At 46.2% G+C, this 15,755-nt stretch overlaps 1 protein-coding gene across 3 annotated transcripts in view; it reads left to right on the top strand.

The window, feature by feature from the left end:
• The window catches only part of LOC144090954 (aldehyde dehydrogenase, dimeric NADP-preferring-like), a 119,254-nt gene that overhangs the window by 58,118 nt on the left and 45,381 nt on the right, over positions 1–15,755 (top strand). For all 3 annotated transcript variants that reach the window (XM_077622892.1, XM_077622894.1, XM_077622893.1), the window contains one exon: positions 2,961–3,046. In XM_077622892.1, coding sequence (XP_077479018.1) covers positions 2,961–3,046 — 86 coding nt within the window. The remainder of the gene's footprint in view (positions 1–2,960; positions 3,047–15,755) is intronic.

Below are 15,755 nucleotides of genomic sequence, written 5' to 3'. Positions count from 1 at the left end.
ACAGTGTGGTCCTGGAGGTTGTGGTGTTCAAAGAGTTCCCAAATGGTCCTCAATTTTCTTGGTATATGCTGCCTTGGCCTTTTTAATGCCTCTTTTCAGCTCAGCTCTGGCAGCTCTATATTTTATCTTGTCCCCTGATCTAAAGGCGGAGTTACGGCATTTGATGAGTGCCTGTGTGTCATTGGTCATCCAGGGTTTTTGGTTAGGAAAAACCTGTATTCGTTTATCTATAGTGACGTTGTCAATGCAGTTTTTTATGTAAGAAAGTACAGAGTCCGTGTAGTCCTGGAGGTTGTCGTGTACAAAAAGTTCCCAGTTGGTGCGGGAAAAACAGTCCTGCAGCTGAGAAAGGGCCATTTTTATTGTCTTTATTTGTGGCTTTGTTAGCTTCTGGAGTGGGGTGTATGAGGAGGTGAGGGACAGGCAGAGATGATCGGATCCAGCAAGGTGAGGGAGGGGTGTGGCTATATAAGCATGTTTGATGTTACAATAAACATGGTCTAGAGTTTTATCTCCCCTGGTGTGACACTTCACGTACTGGATAAACTTAGGCAGAACAGTCTTTAAACATGCTTTGTTGAAGTCACCAGCGACAATAAAGACTTCATTGGGGTGGTCAAGCTGGTGTTTTTTTACAGTTGCTAGCAGGAGGCTAAGTGCTGTGCTAACGTTAGCATCCGGTGGGATGTAAACAGCCATTACAATGACAATCCTTAGCTCTCTAGGTAGATAGAAGGGCATACACCGTACTGCCAAGAGCTCGAAATCAGGGGAGCAGTGAGTGTTAATGATCCTACTGTTGCAGCACCAGTCATTGTGTATATACACGCAAAGTTTCTTTAGCTTAGCAGCTAGGCCCGCCCGGCATCCACGCTTTTGCTTTCTTTCCCTTCGCCGCCTCCGTCGTACTCTGAGTGGGCTGACTATCCACGGAGATCCCGGTGGTCTCGAGATGTCCTCGGGGATATTGTAGGTTCGTTGGTAATCTGTTGTGATGGATATATCGCATCTCCTCCCGAGGGTAATTAAATCCTGGCGACTGTACGAGAAAACTAAATACCAAACTGGAAAGCAAAGAGCTGCGCACCCATGCGCGCCGCCATCTTGATCTTGGCACGAAACCAAATCCGAGACCATAGTCCTCAGTCAAAAAGGTAGTATACCCTCTTTGGGTAAGGGATGAGGTCCTTCCCAACGTGGAGGAGTTTAAGTCTCTTGGGGTCTTGTTCACAAGCGAGGAAAGAATGGAGCAGGACATCACCAGGTGAATCTGTGCGACTACTTCACTGACTCAGACTCTGCATCAGTGCATTCTGGTGAAGAAGGAGCAAAGCAGAAATGTGAATCTCTCTATTTACCGGTCGATCTACATTCCTACCATCATCTGTGGTCACGATCCATCGGTCTGTTGCCCCACACAACCTCAAAGGTTTACAAGTTTTTTGTTACTTTTATCCATGTCAGAATATCCATGAGACATTTCAACTTGTCTTTTCTTCGAAATGAGTTGTCAAAGTAAAGTTCCTTTGGATCCTGTTGTCCTGTTGATTGTTCGCAGGGCATTGATCAATTTTACTGATATTGATTTGAATAACAGTCTTGGAGTGGCGCAGGGGTTCGGTCTAGGTCCACTGCTCTTCAGTCTTTACATAAATGATCTGTCAAGCTGTTGTCCTTCGATTGTCTCATCTCATCTCATTTTCTGAACCGCTTTATCCTCCTTAGGGTCGCAGGGGGAGCCAGAGGCAGGGGACACATTAACACCACACACAAGCTCATCATTCTCCAAACAAAAAGTCAGCAAACTCGTTCAACTTACATTTAGTAGCAGGCTTTGTCAGTACATCTGCTACCATTTCTGCAGCAGGACAATATTGTAACATAATGTGTTCAATCGTTCAAAGTAGATCCAATAAAGTTGTACCTTATATCAAAATTTTTACATCGAACACATTATCATGACTCTCATGACCACCTAAAAGTTGTTTAAGATACATACATTCTTGGATTGTGGCAGCTAGTGCCACGTATTCTGCCTCACAAGTGGACAGTGCAACAGTGGGCTGCTTTTTGGTCTTCCACGAAAGCAAAGTGCCATTTTTGGCTTGGCTTACACAGTAACCAGTTGCACTGTCTGTCAATGTCAGCAGCCCAATCTGCATCACTGAGCGGTTGGATACCCAGTGTTTCACACTTTCTGTAACCCAATTTCTTGTCAACTGTACCTTTAAGATACAGCAATACATGTTTAACTGTGACCCATTGTTCATCGGTTGGCTCTGTAAAATACTGTGACGTTTGCTTACAACAAAACTTAATTCAGGTCAGGTACAAACACAAATAGATAAGGCTACCTATAGCTTCTCTTCTTTAGTTCACAAGCTGTTGACCTAGGTTTAGAATTTTGCATTTCAAACTGTTCAATCATTTTCTCCACAGACAGACACCTCGCTACTTCGCGCTTCGGCTGTTGCTGCTTCACTACATCGTAGATTTTTTTTATTCATTCATCTTCCATACCGCCCAACTTCGAAAGGGTTGTGGGGTTGCTGGAGCCTAACAGAGCTGTCTTCGGGTGAAATGCAGACTACACCCTAGACTGGTTGCCAGTCAGTCATAGGACACGCAGAGGGACAAATGAATATCCGCCCTCCCAATCATACCGCCGCCTGCGGGAATCGAGTCCATGTCTGCCGGCAACGAAGTCAGGCGGGTGAACCTCTACTACAGCATGAGGGGGCTTACTTTTTTATGTTTTTTTATTTATTTTTATGTTCATAAAAATGTGAAAATACATGGTGAAACTCGCAAGCGGAAGCAACTCTCCTGACTTCTGCTTGCTACTATTACTCAGCACTGAAGAATTTTTTTTTTTAATAGGATTGACCCTACTTCGCGGATTTTCACTTTATGTCCTAGTAAAATCATCCAATTAACTGAATAGTGTCATTACCCTGCAGGCAATGGAGCTGTGGTGAAACCTTCAGAGATTTCTGCATACTCATCCGCTCTCTTGGAAAGACTGCTGCCTCTATATTTGGATAAGGTATGAAATATTGTAGCATGTTCTCTTTTTTCCATTAAAAAAAGAAAACACACTGGTACCACTATGGAAATAATTTCTCCAACTAATATTGTAACTTGGATTTTTCAAAAGAAGAGCTGTACTTGACATGTAAATTGTTGAATTCATTCCATCTCTGGTCTCTCTCTCTGGTCTATCCCTGTTCTCCGGTCTCTCTCTCCAATCTTTCCTCCCAACGCCCTCTCTCCCTCTTTCACTCTCTGGTCTCTCTCTCCAGCCATCTCTCCAGCCCTCTTTCCCTCTCTGGTCGCTCTCTCCAGCCACCCCTCCTGCCCTCTCTCCTTCTTTCCCTCTCTGGTCTCTCTCTCCTTCTTTCCCTCTCTGGTCTCTCTCTCCAGCCACCCCTCCTGCCCTCTCTCCTTTCCCTCTCTGGTCTCTCTCTCCTTCTTTCCCTCTCTGGTCTCTCTCTCCTTTCCCTCTCTGGTCTCTCTCTCCTTCTCTCCTTCTTTCCCTCTCTGGTCTCTCTCTCCTTTCCCTCTCTGGTCTCTCTCTCCTTCTCTCCTTCTTTCCCTCTCTGGTCTCTCTCTCTTTCTCTCCTTCTTTCCCTCTCTGGTCTCTCTCTCCTTCTCTCCTTCATTCCCTCTCTGGTCTCTCTCTCCTTCTCTCCCTCTCTCCCTCACTCCTCCTCTCACTCTGGTCTCTCTCTCTGTTCTGTCTCTCTCTCTCTGTTCTGTCTATCTCTGTGTTCTGTCTCTCTCTCTCTGTTCTGTCTCTCTCTGTTCTCCCTCTCTCTCTCTCTCTCTCTGTTCTGTATCTCTCTCTGTTCTGTCTCTCTCTGTTCTGTCTCTCTCTGTTCTCTCTCTCTCTGTTCTGTCTCTCTCTCTGTTCTCACTCTCTCTCTCTGTTCTGTATCTCTCTCTCCTGTCTCTTTCTCTCTCTGTGTTCTGTCTCCTTCTCTCTGTTTTCTCTCTCTCTCTTTCTCTCTCTTTCTGTCTCCTTCTCTCTCTCACTGTTCTGTCTCTCTCTCTCTGTTCTCTCTCTCTGTTCTCTCTCTCTCTTTCTGTTCTCTCTCTCTGGTCTGTCTCTCTGTCTGTTCTGTCTCTTTCTCTCTCTGTTCTGTCACTCTCTCTGTTCTGTCACTCTCTCTCTGTTCTGTGACTCTCTGTGTTCTCTCTCTCTCTCTGTTGTCTCTCTCTATGTTCTCTCTCTCTGTTCTGTCTCTCTCACTGTTCTGTGACTCTCTCTGTTCTGTGACTCTCTCTGTTCTCTCTCTCTCTCTCTCTGTTCTTTCTCTCTCTGTCCTGTCTCTCTCTGTTCTGTCTCTCTCTCTGTTCTCTGTGTGTGTGTGTGTGGGTTAGGGTTAGTGTGTGTTCTCTCTCGCTCTCTCTGTTCTGTCTCTCTCTTTCTCTCTCTGTCTCTCTTTCTGTTCTGTCTCCCTCTCGCTCTGTTCTTTCTCTCTCTCTCTCTCTGTTCTCTCTCTCTCTTTCTCTCTCTCTCTCTGTGTTCTGTATCTCTCTGTTCTCTCTCTCTCTCTGTTCAGTATATCTCTCTCTCTGTGTTCTGTATCTCTCTGTTCTCTCTCTCTCTCTCTGTGTTCTGTATCTCTCTGTTCTCTCTCTCTCTCTCTGTTCTGTATCTCTCTCTGTTCTCTCTCTCTCTGTTATCTCTCTCTCTCTCTGTGTGCTGTATCTCTCTCTGTTCTCTCTCTCTCTCTCTCTGTTCTGTCTATTTCTCTCTCTCTGTTCTGTGTCCCTCTCTCTCTCTGTTCTTTCTCTCTCTCTCTGTTCTCTCTCTCTGTGTTATCTCTCTCTGTTCTGTCTCTCTCTCTCTTTCTCTCTCTGTCTCTCTCTCTGGTCTCTCTCTCCAGCCACCCCTCCTGCCCTCTCTCCTTCTTTCCCTCTCTGGTCTCTCTCTCCTTCTTTCCCTCTCTGGTCTCTCTCTCCTTTCCCTCTCTGGTCTCTCTCTCCTTCTCTCCTTCTTTCCCTCTCTGGTCTCTCTCTCCTTCTTTCCCTCTCTGGTCTCTCTCTCCTTCTCTACTTCTTTCCCTCTCTGGTCTCTCTCTCTTTCTCTCCTTTCCCTCTCTGGTCTCTCTCTCCTTCTCTCCTTCATTCCCTCTCTGGTCTCTCTCTCCTTCTCTCCCTCTCTCCCTCACTCCTCCTCTCACTCTGGTCTCTCTCTGTTCTGTCTCTCTCTCTCTGTTCTGTCTCTCTCTGTGTTCTGTCTCTCTCTCTGTTCTGTCTCTCTCTGTTCTCCCTCTCTCTCTCTCTCTCTCTCTCTCTCTCTCTCTCTCTGTTCTGTATCTCTCTCTGTTCTGTCTCTCTCTGTTCTGTCTCTCTCTGTTCTCTCTCTCTCTGTTCTGTCTCTCACTCTCTGTTCTCACTCTCTCTCTCTGTTCTGTATCTCTCTCTCCTGTCTCTTTCTCTCTCTGTGTTCTGTCTCCTTCTCTCTGTTTTCTCTCTCTCTCTTTCTCTCTCTTTCTGTCTCCTTCTCTCTCACTGTTCTGTCTCTCTCTCTGTTCTCTCTCTCTGTTCTCTCTCTCTCTTTCTGTTCTCTCTCTCTGGTCTGTCTCTCTGTCTGTTCTGTCTCTTTCTCTCTCTGTTCTGTCACTCTCTCTCTGTTCTGTCACTCTCTCTCTGTTCTGTGACTCTCTGTGTACTCTCTCTCTCTCTGTTGTCTCTCTCTCTGTTCTCTCTCTCTGTTCTGTCTCTCTCACTGTTCTGTGACTCTCTCTGTTCTGTGACTCTCTCTGTTCTCTCTCTCTCTCTCTCTGTTCTTTCTCTCTCTGTCCTGTCTCTCTCTGTTCTGTCTCTCTCTCTGTTCTCTGTGTGTGTGTGTGTGGGTTAGGGTTAGTGTGTGTTCTCTCTCGCTCTCTCTGTTCTGTCTCTCTCTTTCTCTCTCTGTCTCTCTTTCTGTTCTGTCTCCCTCTCGCTCTGTTCTTTCTCTCTCTCTCTCTCTGTTCTCTCTCTCTCTTTCTCTCTCTCTCTCTGTGTTCTGTATCTCTCTGTTCTCTCTCTCTCTCTGTTCAGTATATCTCTCTCTCTGTGTTCTGTATCTCTCTGTTCTCTCTCTCTCTCTCTGTGTTCTGTATCTCTCTGTTCTCTCTCTCTCTCTCTGTTCTGTATCTCTCTCTGTTCTCTCTCTCTCTGTTATCTCTCTCTCTCTCTGTGTGCTGTATCTCTCTCTGTTCTCTCTCTCTCTCTCTCTGTTCTGTCTATTTCTCTCTCTCTGTTCTGTGTCCCTCTCTCTCTCTGTTCTTTCTCTCTCTCTCTGTTCTCTCTCTCTGTGTTATCTCTCTCTGTTCTGTCTCTCTCTCTCTTTCTCTCTCTGTCTCTCTCTCTGGTCTCTCTCTCCAGCCACCCCTCCTGCCCTCTCTCCTTCTTTCCCTCTCTGGTCTCTCTCTCCTTCTTTCCCTCTCTGGTCTCTCTCTCCTTTCCCTCTCTGGTCTCTCTCTCCTTCTCTCCTTCTTTCCCTCTCTGGTCTCTCTCTCCTTCTTTCCCTCTCTGGTCTCTCTCTCCTTCTCTACTTCTTTCCCTCTCTGGTCTCTCTCTCTTTCTCTCCTTTCCCTCTCTGGTCTCTCTCTCCTTCTCTCCTTCATTCCCTCTCTGGTCTCTCTCTCCTTCTCTCCCTCTCTCCCTCACTCCTCCTCTCACTCTGGTCTCTCTCTGTTCTGTCTCTCTCTCTCTGTTCTGTCTCTCTCTGTGTTCTGTCTCTCTCTCTGTTCTGTCTCTCTCTGTTCTCCCTCTCTCTCTCTCTCTCTCTCTCTCTCTCTCTCTCTGTTCTGTATCTCTCTCTGTTCTGTCTCTCTCTGTTCTGTCTCTCTCTGTTCTCTCTCTCTCTGTTCTGTCTCTCACTCTCTGTTCTCACTCTCTCTCTCTGTTCTGTATCTCTCTCTCCTGTCTCTTTCTCTCTCTGTGTTCTGTCTCCTTCTCTCTGTTTTCTCTCTCTCTCTTTCTCTCTCTTTCTGTCTCCTTCTCTCTCACTGTTCTGTCTCTCTCTCTGTTCTCTCTCTCTGTTCTCTCTCTCTCTTTCTGTTCTCTCTCTCTGGTCTGTCTCTCTGTCTGTTCTGTCTCTTTCTCTCTCTGTTCTGTCACTCTCTCTCTGTTCTGTCACTCTCTCTCTGTTCTGTGACTCTCTGTGTACTCTCTCTCTCTCTGTTGTCTCTCTCTCTGTTCTCTCTCTCTGTTCTGTCTCTCTCACTGTTCTGTGACTCTCTCTGTTCTGTGACTCTCTCTGTTCTCTCTCTCTCTCTCTCTCTCTCTCTGTTCTTTCTCTCTCTGTCCTGTCTCTCTCTGTTCTGTCTCTCTCTCTGTTCTGTGTGTGTGTGTGTGTGTGTGGGTTAGGGTTAGTGTGTGTTCTCTCTCGCTCTCTCTGTTCTGTCTCTCTCTTTCTCTCTCTGTCTCTCTTTCTGTTCTGTCTCCCTCTCGCTCTGTTCTTTCTCTCTCTCTCTCTCTCTGTTCTCTCTCTCTTTCTCTCTCTCTCTCTGTGTTCTGTATCTCTCTGTTCTCTCTCTCTCTCTGTTCTGTATCTCTCTCTCTGTGTTCTGTATCTCTGTTCTCTCTCTCTCTCTCTCTCTGTGTTCTGTATCTCTCTGTTCTCTCTCTCTCTCTGTTCTGTATCTCTCTCTGTTCTCTCTCTCTCTGTTCTCTCTCTCTCTGTGTGTGTTCTGTATCTCTCTCTGTTCTCTCTCTCTCTCTCTCTCTCTCTCTCTGTTCTGTCTATTTCTCTCTCTCTGTTCTGTGTCCCTCTCTCTGTTCTTTCTCTCTTTCTGTTCTCTCTCTCTGTGTTATCTCTCTCTGTTCTGTCTCTCTCTCTCTTTCTCTCTCTGTCTCTCTCTCTGGTCTCTCTCTCTGTGTTCTGTATCTCTCTCTCTCTGTTCTGTCTCCCTCTTGCTCTTTTCTTTCTCTCTCTCTCTCTCTCTCTGTTCTCTCTCTCTCTCTCTGTTCTGTCTCCGTTTCTCTCTGTTCTCTCTCTATGTTCTCTCACTCTCTGTTCTGTCGCCCTCTCTGTTCTTTCTCTCTCTCTCCTGTCTCTCTTGCTCTCTGTGTGTTCTCTCTCTCTGTTCTCTCTCTCTCTTTCTCTCTCTCTCTCTCTCTCTTCTGTATCTCTCTCTGTTCTCTCTCTCTCTGTTCTCTCTCTCTGTCTCTCTCTCCGTTCTGTCTCCCTCTCTCTCTGTTCTCTCTCTCTCTGTGTTCTGTCTCTCTCTCGGTTCTGTGACTCTCTCTATTCTGTCTCTCTCTCTCTCTCTGTTCTGTGACTCTCTCTGTTCTGTCTCTCTCTCTCTCTCTGTTCTGTCTCTCTCTCTCTCTGTTCTCTCTCTCTCTCTGTGTTCTCTCTCTCTCTGTTCTGTCTCTCTCTCTTTCTCTCTCTGTCTCTTTCTCTGTTCTGTCTCTCTCTCTTTCTCTCTCTCTAAGTCTCTCTCTGTTCTGTCTCCCTCTGTTCATTCTCTCTCTCTCTGTTCTCTCCCTCTCTCTCTCTCTCTCTCTCTCTGTTCTGTCTCCCTCTCTCTCTGTTCTCTCTCTCTGTTCTTTCTCTCTCTCTGTTCTCTCTCTCTCTTTCTCTCTCTCTCTCTCTATCTCTCTCTCTCTCTCTGTTATGTATCTCTCTGTTCTCTCTCTCTGGTCTCTCTCTCTGTTCTGTATCTCTCTCTGGTCCCTCTCTCTCTCTGTTCTGTCTATTTCTCTCTCTCTCTCTCTCTCTCTCTCTCTCTCTCTGTCTCTCTCTCTGTTCTGTCTCCCTCTCTCTGTTCTCTCTCTCTGTGTTCTCTCTCTCTGTTCTGTCTCCCTCTCTCTGTTCTTTCTCTCTCTCTGTTCTCTCTCTCTGTGTTCTCTCTCTCTGTTCTCTCTCTCTCTCTTTCTCTCTCTCTGTCTCTCTCTTTCTCTCTCTCTGTCTCTCTCTCTCTGTTCTCTCTCTCTCGCTTTGGTCTCACTCTCTCTCTCTCTCTCTCTCTCTCTCTCTCTCTCTGTGTTCTGTATCTCTCTCTCTGTTCTCTCTCTCTGGTCTGTCTCTCTCTCGCTGTTCTGTCTCTTTCTCTCTCTGTTCTATCTCTCTCTTTCTCTCTCTCTCTCTCTGTCTCTCTCTCTGTTCTGTATCCCTCTCTCTGTTCTCTCGCTCTCTCTCTGGTCTCTCTCTCTCTCTGTTCTGTCTCTTTCTCTCTATGTTCTGTCTCTCTCTCTGTTCTGTGACTCTCTCTATTCTGTCTCTCTCTCTCTCTGTTCTGTGACTCTCTCTGTTCTGTGACTCTCTCTGTTTTGTCTCTCTCTCTCTGTTCTCTCTTTCTCTGTTCTCTCTCTCTGTGTTCTCTCTCTCTCTGTTCTTTCTCTCTCTCTCACTGTTCTGTCAGTCTGTCTCTCTCTGTCTGTGTTCTGTCTCTCTCTCTTTCTGTTCTGTATCTCTCTCAGTTCTCTCTCTCTCTGGTCTGTCTCTCTCTCTGTTCTGTCTCTTTCTCTCTCTCTGTTCTGTCGCTCTCTCTCTGTTCTGCATCTCTCTCTGTTCTGTCTCTCTGTTCTGTGACTCTCTCTGTTCTGTCTCTCTCTGTTCTCTCTCTCTGTTCTGTCTCTCTCTGTTTACTCTCTCTGTTCTGTCTCTCTCTGTTCTCTCTCTCTGTTCTGTATCTCTCTCTCTGTTCTCTCTCTCTCTCTCTGGTCTCTCTCTCTCTCTGTTCTGTCTATTTCTCTCTCTCTCTGTCTCTCTCTGTGTTCTGTCTCCCTCTCTCTCTCTGTTCTTTCTCTCTCTCTGTTCTCTCTCTCTGTGTTATCTCTCTCTGTTCTGTCTCTCTCTCTCTCTTTCTCTCTCTGTCTCTCTCTCTGTTCTCTCTCTCTCTCTGTTCTGTCTCCCTTTCTCTCTGTTCTCTCTCTCTCTCTCTGTTCTGTCTCCCTCTCTGTTCTTTCTCTCTCTCCTGTCTCTCTTGCTCTCTGTGTTCTCTCTCTCTGTTCTCTCTCTCTCTTTCTCTCTCTCTCTCTCTTCTGTATCTCTCTCTCTGTTCTCTCTCTCTCTGTCTCTCTCTCTGTTCTGTCTCCCTCTCTCTCTGTTCTCTCACTCTCTGTGTTCTGTCTCTCTCTCGGTTCTGTGACTCTCTCTATTCTGTCTCTCTCTCTCTGTTCTGTCTCTCTCTGTTCTGTCTCTCTCTCTGTTCTGTCTCTCTCTCTCTCTGTTCTCTCTCTCTGTGTTCTCTCTCTCTGTTCTGTCTCTCTCTCTTTCTCTCTCTGTCTCTTTCTCTGTTTTGTCTTTCTCTCTTTCTCTCTCTCTATGTCTCTCTCTGTTCTGTCTCCCTCTGTTCATTCTCTCTCTCTCTGTTCTCTCTCTCTCTCTCTGTTCTCTCTCTCTGTTCTCTCTCTCTTTCTGTTCTTTCTCTCTCTCTGTTCTCTCTCTCTTTCTCTCTCTCTTTCTCTCTCTCTCTCTCTCTCTGTTCTGTATCTCTCTGTTCTCTCTCTCTGGTCTCTCTCTCTCTGTTCTGTATCTCTCTCTGGTCCCTCTCTCTCTCTGTTCTGTCTATTTCTCTCTCTGTTCTCTCTCTCTGTTCTCTCTCTCTCGCTTTGGTCTCACTCTCTCTCTCTCTGTGTTCTGTATCTCTCTCTCTGTTCTCTCTCTCTGTTCTGTCTCCCTCTCTCTCTGTACTTTCTCTCTCTCTCTGTTCTCTCTCTCTCTGTGTTCTCTCTCTCTGTTCTGTCTCTCTCTCTTTCTCTCTCTCTGTCTCTTTCTCTCTCTGTTCTCTCTCTCTCGCTTTGGTCTCACTCTCTCTCTGTGTTCTGTATCTCTCTCTCTTATCTCTCTCTCTGGTCTGTCTCTCTCTCGCTGTTCTGTCTCTTTCTCTCTCTGTTCTATCTCTCTCTCTTTCTCTCTCTCTCTGTTCTGTATCCCTCTCTCTGTTCTCTCGCGCTCTCTCTGGTCTCTCTCTCTCTGTTCTGTCTCTTTCTCTCTATGTTCTGTCTCTCTCTGTTCTGTGACTCTCTCTATTCTGCCTCTCTCTCTCTGTTCTGTGACTCTCTCTGTTCCGTGACTCTCTCTGTTCTGTCTCTCTCTCTGTTCTGTCTCTCTCTGTTCTGTCTCTTTCTGTTCTCTCTCTCTGTTCTGTCTCTCTCTGTTCTCTCTCTGTCTCTGTGTTCTGTCTCTCTGTTCTGTGACTCTCTCTATTCTGTCTCTCTCTCTCTGTTCTGTCTCTCTCTGTGTTCTCTCTCTGTTCTGTCTCTCTCTTTTCTGTCTCTCTCTCTGTTCTCTCTCTCCGTGTTCTCTCTCTCTCTATTCTGTCTCTCTCTCTTTCTCTCTCTGTCTCTCTCTCTGTTCTGTCTCTCTCTCTTTCTCTCTCTCTCTCTCCTGTTCTGTCTCTCTTGCTCTCTGTGTGTTCTCTCTCTCTCTGTTCTCTCTCTCTTTCTTTCTCTCTCTCTCCTATCTGTTCTCTCTCTCTCTGTGTTCTCTCTCTCTCTCTGTTCTGTCTCTCTCTCTCTTTCTCTCTCTGTCTCTTTCTCTTTTCTGTCTCTCTCTCTTTCTCTCTCTAAGCCTCTCTCTGTTCATTCTCTCTCTCTGTTCTCTCTCTCTCTCTCTGTTCTGTCTCCCTCTCTCTGTTCTCTCTCTTTCTGTTCTTTCTCTCTCTGTTCTCTCTCTCTTTCTCTCTCTCTCTCTCTCTCTCTCTCTCTCTATCTCTCTCTGTTCTGTATCTCTCTGGTCTCTCTCTCTGGTCTCTCTTTGTGTTCTGTATCTCTCTCTGGTCCCTCTCTCTCTCTGTTCTGTCTATTTCTCTCTCTGTTCTCTCTCTCTCTCTCTCTCTCTCTCTCTCTGTTCTCTCTCTCTCGCTTTGGTCTCACTCTCTCTCTCTCTCTGTGTTCTGTATCTCTCTCTCTGTTCTCTCTCTCTCTGTGTTCTGTATCTCTCTCTGTTCTCTCTCTCTGTTCTGTCTCCCTCTCTCTCTGTTCTTTCTCTCTCTCTGTTCTCTCTCTCTCTCTCTGTGTGTTCTCTCTCTCTGTTCTGTCTCTCTCTCTTTCTCTCTCTCTGTCTCTCTCTCTGTTCTCTCTCTCTCGCTTTGGTCTCACTCTCTCTCTGTGTTCTGTATCTCTCTCTCTGTTCTCTCTCTCTGGTCTGTCTCTCTCTGGTCTGTCTCTCTCTCGCTGTTCTGTCTCTTTCTCTCTCTGTTCTATCTCTCTCTTTCTCTCTCTCTCTGTCTCTCTCTCTGTTCTGTATCCCTCTCTCTGTTCTCTCGCTCTCTCTCTGGTCTCTCTCTCTCTGTTCTGTCTCTTTCTCTCTGTTCTGTGACTCTCTGTATTCTGTCTCTCTCTCTGTTCTGTGACTCTCTCTGTTCTGTCTCTCTCACTGTTCTCTCTTTCTCTGTTCTCTCTCTCTGTGTTCTCTCTCTCTGTTCTTTCTCTCTCTCTCTCACTGTTCTGTCAGTCTGTCTCTCTCTGTCTGTGTTCTGTCTCTCTCTCTTTCTGTTCTGTATCTCTCTCAGTTCTCTCTCTCTGGTCTGTCTCTCTCTCTGTTCTGTCTCTTTCTCTCTCTCTGTTCTGTCGCTCTCTCTCTGTTCTGCATCTCTCTCTCTGTTCTGTCTCTCTGTTCTGTGACTCTCTCTGTTCTGTCTCTCTCTGTTCTCTCTCTCTGTTCTGTCTCTCTCTGTTCTCTCTCTGTCTCTGTGTTCTGTCTCTCTGTTCTGTGACTCTCTCTATTCTGTCTCTCTCTCTCTGTTCTGTGACTCTCTCTGTTCTGTCTCTCTCTGTGTTCTCTCTCTGTTCTGTCTCTCTCTTTTCTGTCTCTCTCTCTCTGTTCTCTCTCTCTCTCTGTGTTCTCTCTCTCTCTATTCTGTCTCTCTCTCTTTCTCTCTCTGTCTCTCTCTGTTCTGTCTCTCTCTCTTTCTCTCTCTCTCTCTCTCTGTTCTGTATCCCTCTCTCTCTGTTCTCTCTCTCTGTTCTTTCTCTCTCTCTGTTCTCTCTCTCTTTCTCTCTCTCTCTCTCTGTCTCTCTCTCTCTCTGTGTTCTGTATCTCTCTGTACTCTCTCTCTCTCTGTTCTGTATCTCTCTCTCTGTTCTCTCTCTCTGTTTTCTCTCTCTCTCTCTGGTCTCTCTCTCTGTTCTGTCTATTTCTCTCTCTCTCTCTCTCTGTTCTGTCTCCCTCTCTCTCTCTGTTCTCTCTCTCTGTGTTCTCTCTCTCTCTCTCTGTTCTGTCTCCCTCTCTCTCTGTTCTCTCTCTGTGTTCTCTCTCTCTGTTCTGTCTCTCTCTTTCTCTCTCTTTCTCTCTCTCTGTTCTCTCTCTCTGGTCTCTCTCTGTTCTGTATCTCTCTCTGTTCTCTCTCTGTTCTGTCTCCCTCTCGCTCTTTTCTTTCTCTCTCTCTCTGTTCTCTCCCTCTCTGTTCTGTCTCCCTCTCTCTCTGTTCTCTCTCTATGTTCTGTCTCTCTCTATCTGTTCTGTCTCCCTCTCTGTTCTTTCTCTCTCTCTCTATCTCTCTCTCTCCTGTTCTGTTTCTCTTGCTCTCTGTGTGTTCTCTCTCTCTCTGTTCTCTCTCTCTTTCTTTCTCTCTCTCTCCTATCTGTGTGTCTCTCCCTCTGTGTTCTGTATTTCTCTATGTTTTCTCTCTCTCTTTCTGGTATGTCTCTCTCTCTGTTCTGTCTCTTTCTCTCTCTCTGTTCTCTCTCTCTCTGTCTCTCTCTCTGTTCTGTCTCCCTCTCTCTGTATTCTCTCTCTCTCTGTGTTCTGTCTCTCTCTCGGTTCTGTGACTCTCTCTATTCTGTCTCTCTCTCTCTCGGTTCTGTGACTCTCTCTATTCTGTCTCTCTCTCTCTATTCTTTCTTTTTCTGTTCTGTCTCTCTCTCTGTTCTGTCTCTCTGTGTTCTCTCTCTCTCTGTGTTCTCTCTCTCCCTCTCGCTCTGTTCTTTCTCTCTCTCTAACTATCTCTGTTCTCTCTCTCTCTCGCTGTTCTCTCTCCCTCTCTCTCTGTTCTCTCTCTCTCTGTTCTTTCTCTCTCTCTGTTCTCTCTCTCTTTCTCTCTCTCTGTTCGCTCTTTCTTTGTTCTCTCTCTCTCTCTGTGTTCTCTCTCTGTTCTTTCTCTCTCTCTCTCTCTCACTGTTCTGTCAGTCTGTCTCTCTCTCTGTATTCTGTCTCTGTTCTGTCTCTCTCTCTTTCTGTTCTGTATCTCTCTCAGTTCTCTCTCTGGTCTGTCTCTCTCTCTGTTCTGTCTCTTTCTCTCTCTCTGTTCTGTCGCTCTCTCTCTCTGTTCTGCATCTCTCTCTCTCTGTTCTGTCTCTTTGTACTGTGACTCTCTCTGTTCTGTGACTCTCTCTGTTCTGTCTCTCTCTGTTCTCTCTCTCTCTGTCTCTGTGTTCTGTCTCTCTCTCTGTTCTGTGACTCTATCTATTCTGTCTCTCTCTCTCTGTTCTGTGACTCTCTCTGTTCGGTCTCTCTCTGTTCTCTCTCTCTCTGTCTCTGTGTTCTGTCTCTCTCTCTGTTCTGTGACTCTATCTATTCTGTCTCTCTCTCTCTGTTCTGTGACTCTCTCTGTTCGGTCTCTCTCTGTGTGTTCTCTCTCTGTTCTGTCTCTCTCTCTTTTCTGTCTCTCTCTGTTCTCTCTCTCTCTTTTCTGTCTCTCTCTGTTCTCTCTCTCTCTGTGTTCTCTCTCTCTATTCTGTCCCTCTCTCTTTCTCTCTCTGTCTCTCTCTCTGTTCTCTCTCTCTCTTTCTCTCTCTCTCTCTCTGTTCTGTCTCCCTCTCTCTCTGTTCTCTCTCTCTCTCTGTGTTCTCTCTCTCTTTCGCTCTCTCTCTCTCTGTTCTGTCTCCCTTTCTCTCTGTTCTCTCTCTCTGTTCTTTCTCTCTCTCTGTCTCTCTCTCTCTTTGTGTTCTGTATCTCTCTGTTCTCTCTCTCTGTTCTGTATCTCTCTCTCTGTTCTCTCTCTCTGTGTTCTGTATCTCTCTCTATTCTCTCTCTCTCTCTCTCTCTCTGTCTCTCTCTCTCTGTTCTGTCTATTTCTCCCTCTGTCTCTCTCTCTGTTCTGTCTCCCTCTCTCTGTGTTCTCTCTCTCTGTGTTCTCTCTCTCTCTGTTCTGTCTCTCTCTCTCTCTCTGTTCTTTCTCTCTCTCTCTGTTCTCTCTCTCTCTCTCTCTCTGTTCTCTCTCTCTGTTCTGTCTCTCTCTCTTTCTCTCTCTGTCTCTCTCTCTGTTCTCTCTCTCTGGTCTCTCTTTTTCTCTCTGTTCTGTATCTCTCTCTGTTCTCTCTCTCTGTTCTGTCTCCCTCTCGTTCTTTTCTTTCTCTCTCTCTCTGTTCTCTCTCTCTGTTCTGTCTCCCTCTCTCTCTGTTCTCTCTCTCTGTTCTTTCTCTCTCTCTCTCCTGTTCTGTCTCTCTTGCTCTCTGTGTGTTCTCTCTCTCTCTCTGTTCTCTCTCGCGCTCTTTCTTTCTCTCTCTCTCCCTCTCTCTCTCTCTTTATCTCTGTATCTCTCTCTCTGTGTTCTGTATTTCTCTATGTTTTCTCTCTCTCTCTGGTCTCTCTCTCTCTCTGTTCTGTATCTCTCTCTCTCTGTTCTCTCTCTCTCTGGTCTGTCTCTCTCTCTGTTCTGTCTCTTTCTCTCTCTGTTCTCTCTCTCTGTCTCTCTCTCTGTTCTGTCTCCCTCTCTCTCTTTTCTCTCTCTCTCCCCCTGTGTTCTGTCTCTCTATTCCGTTTCTCTCTCTCTATTCTTTCTCTTTCTGTTCTGTCTCTCTCTCTCTGTTCTGTCTCTCTCTCTGTTCTCTCTCTCTCTCTATGTTCTGTCTCCCTCTTGCTCTGT

The sequence above is a fragment of the Stigmatopora argus genome, chromosome 16, assembly GCF_051989625.1.
Source record: "Stigmatopora argus isolate UIUO_Sarg chromosome 16, RoL_Sarg_1.0, whole genome shotgun sequence".
In the NCBI taxonomy this organism is placed as follows: Eukaryota; Metazoa; Chordata; class Actinopteri; order Syngnathiformes; family Syngnathidae; genus Stigmatopora; species Stigmatopora argus.
This window is presented reverse-complemented; position numbering and strand designations above follow the sequence as displayed.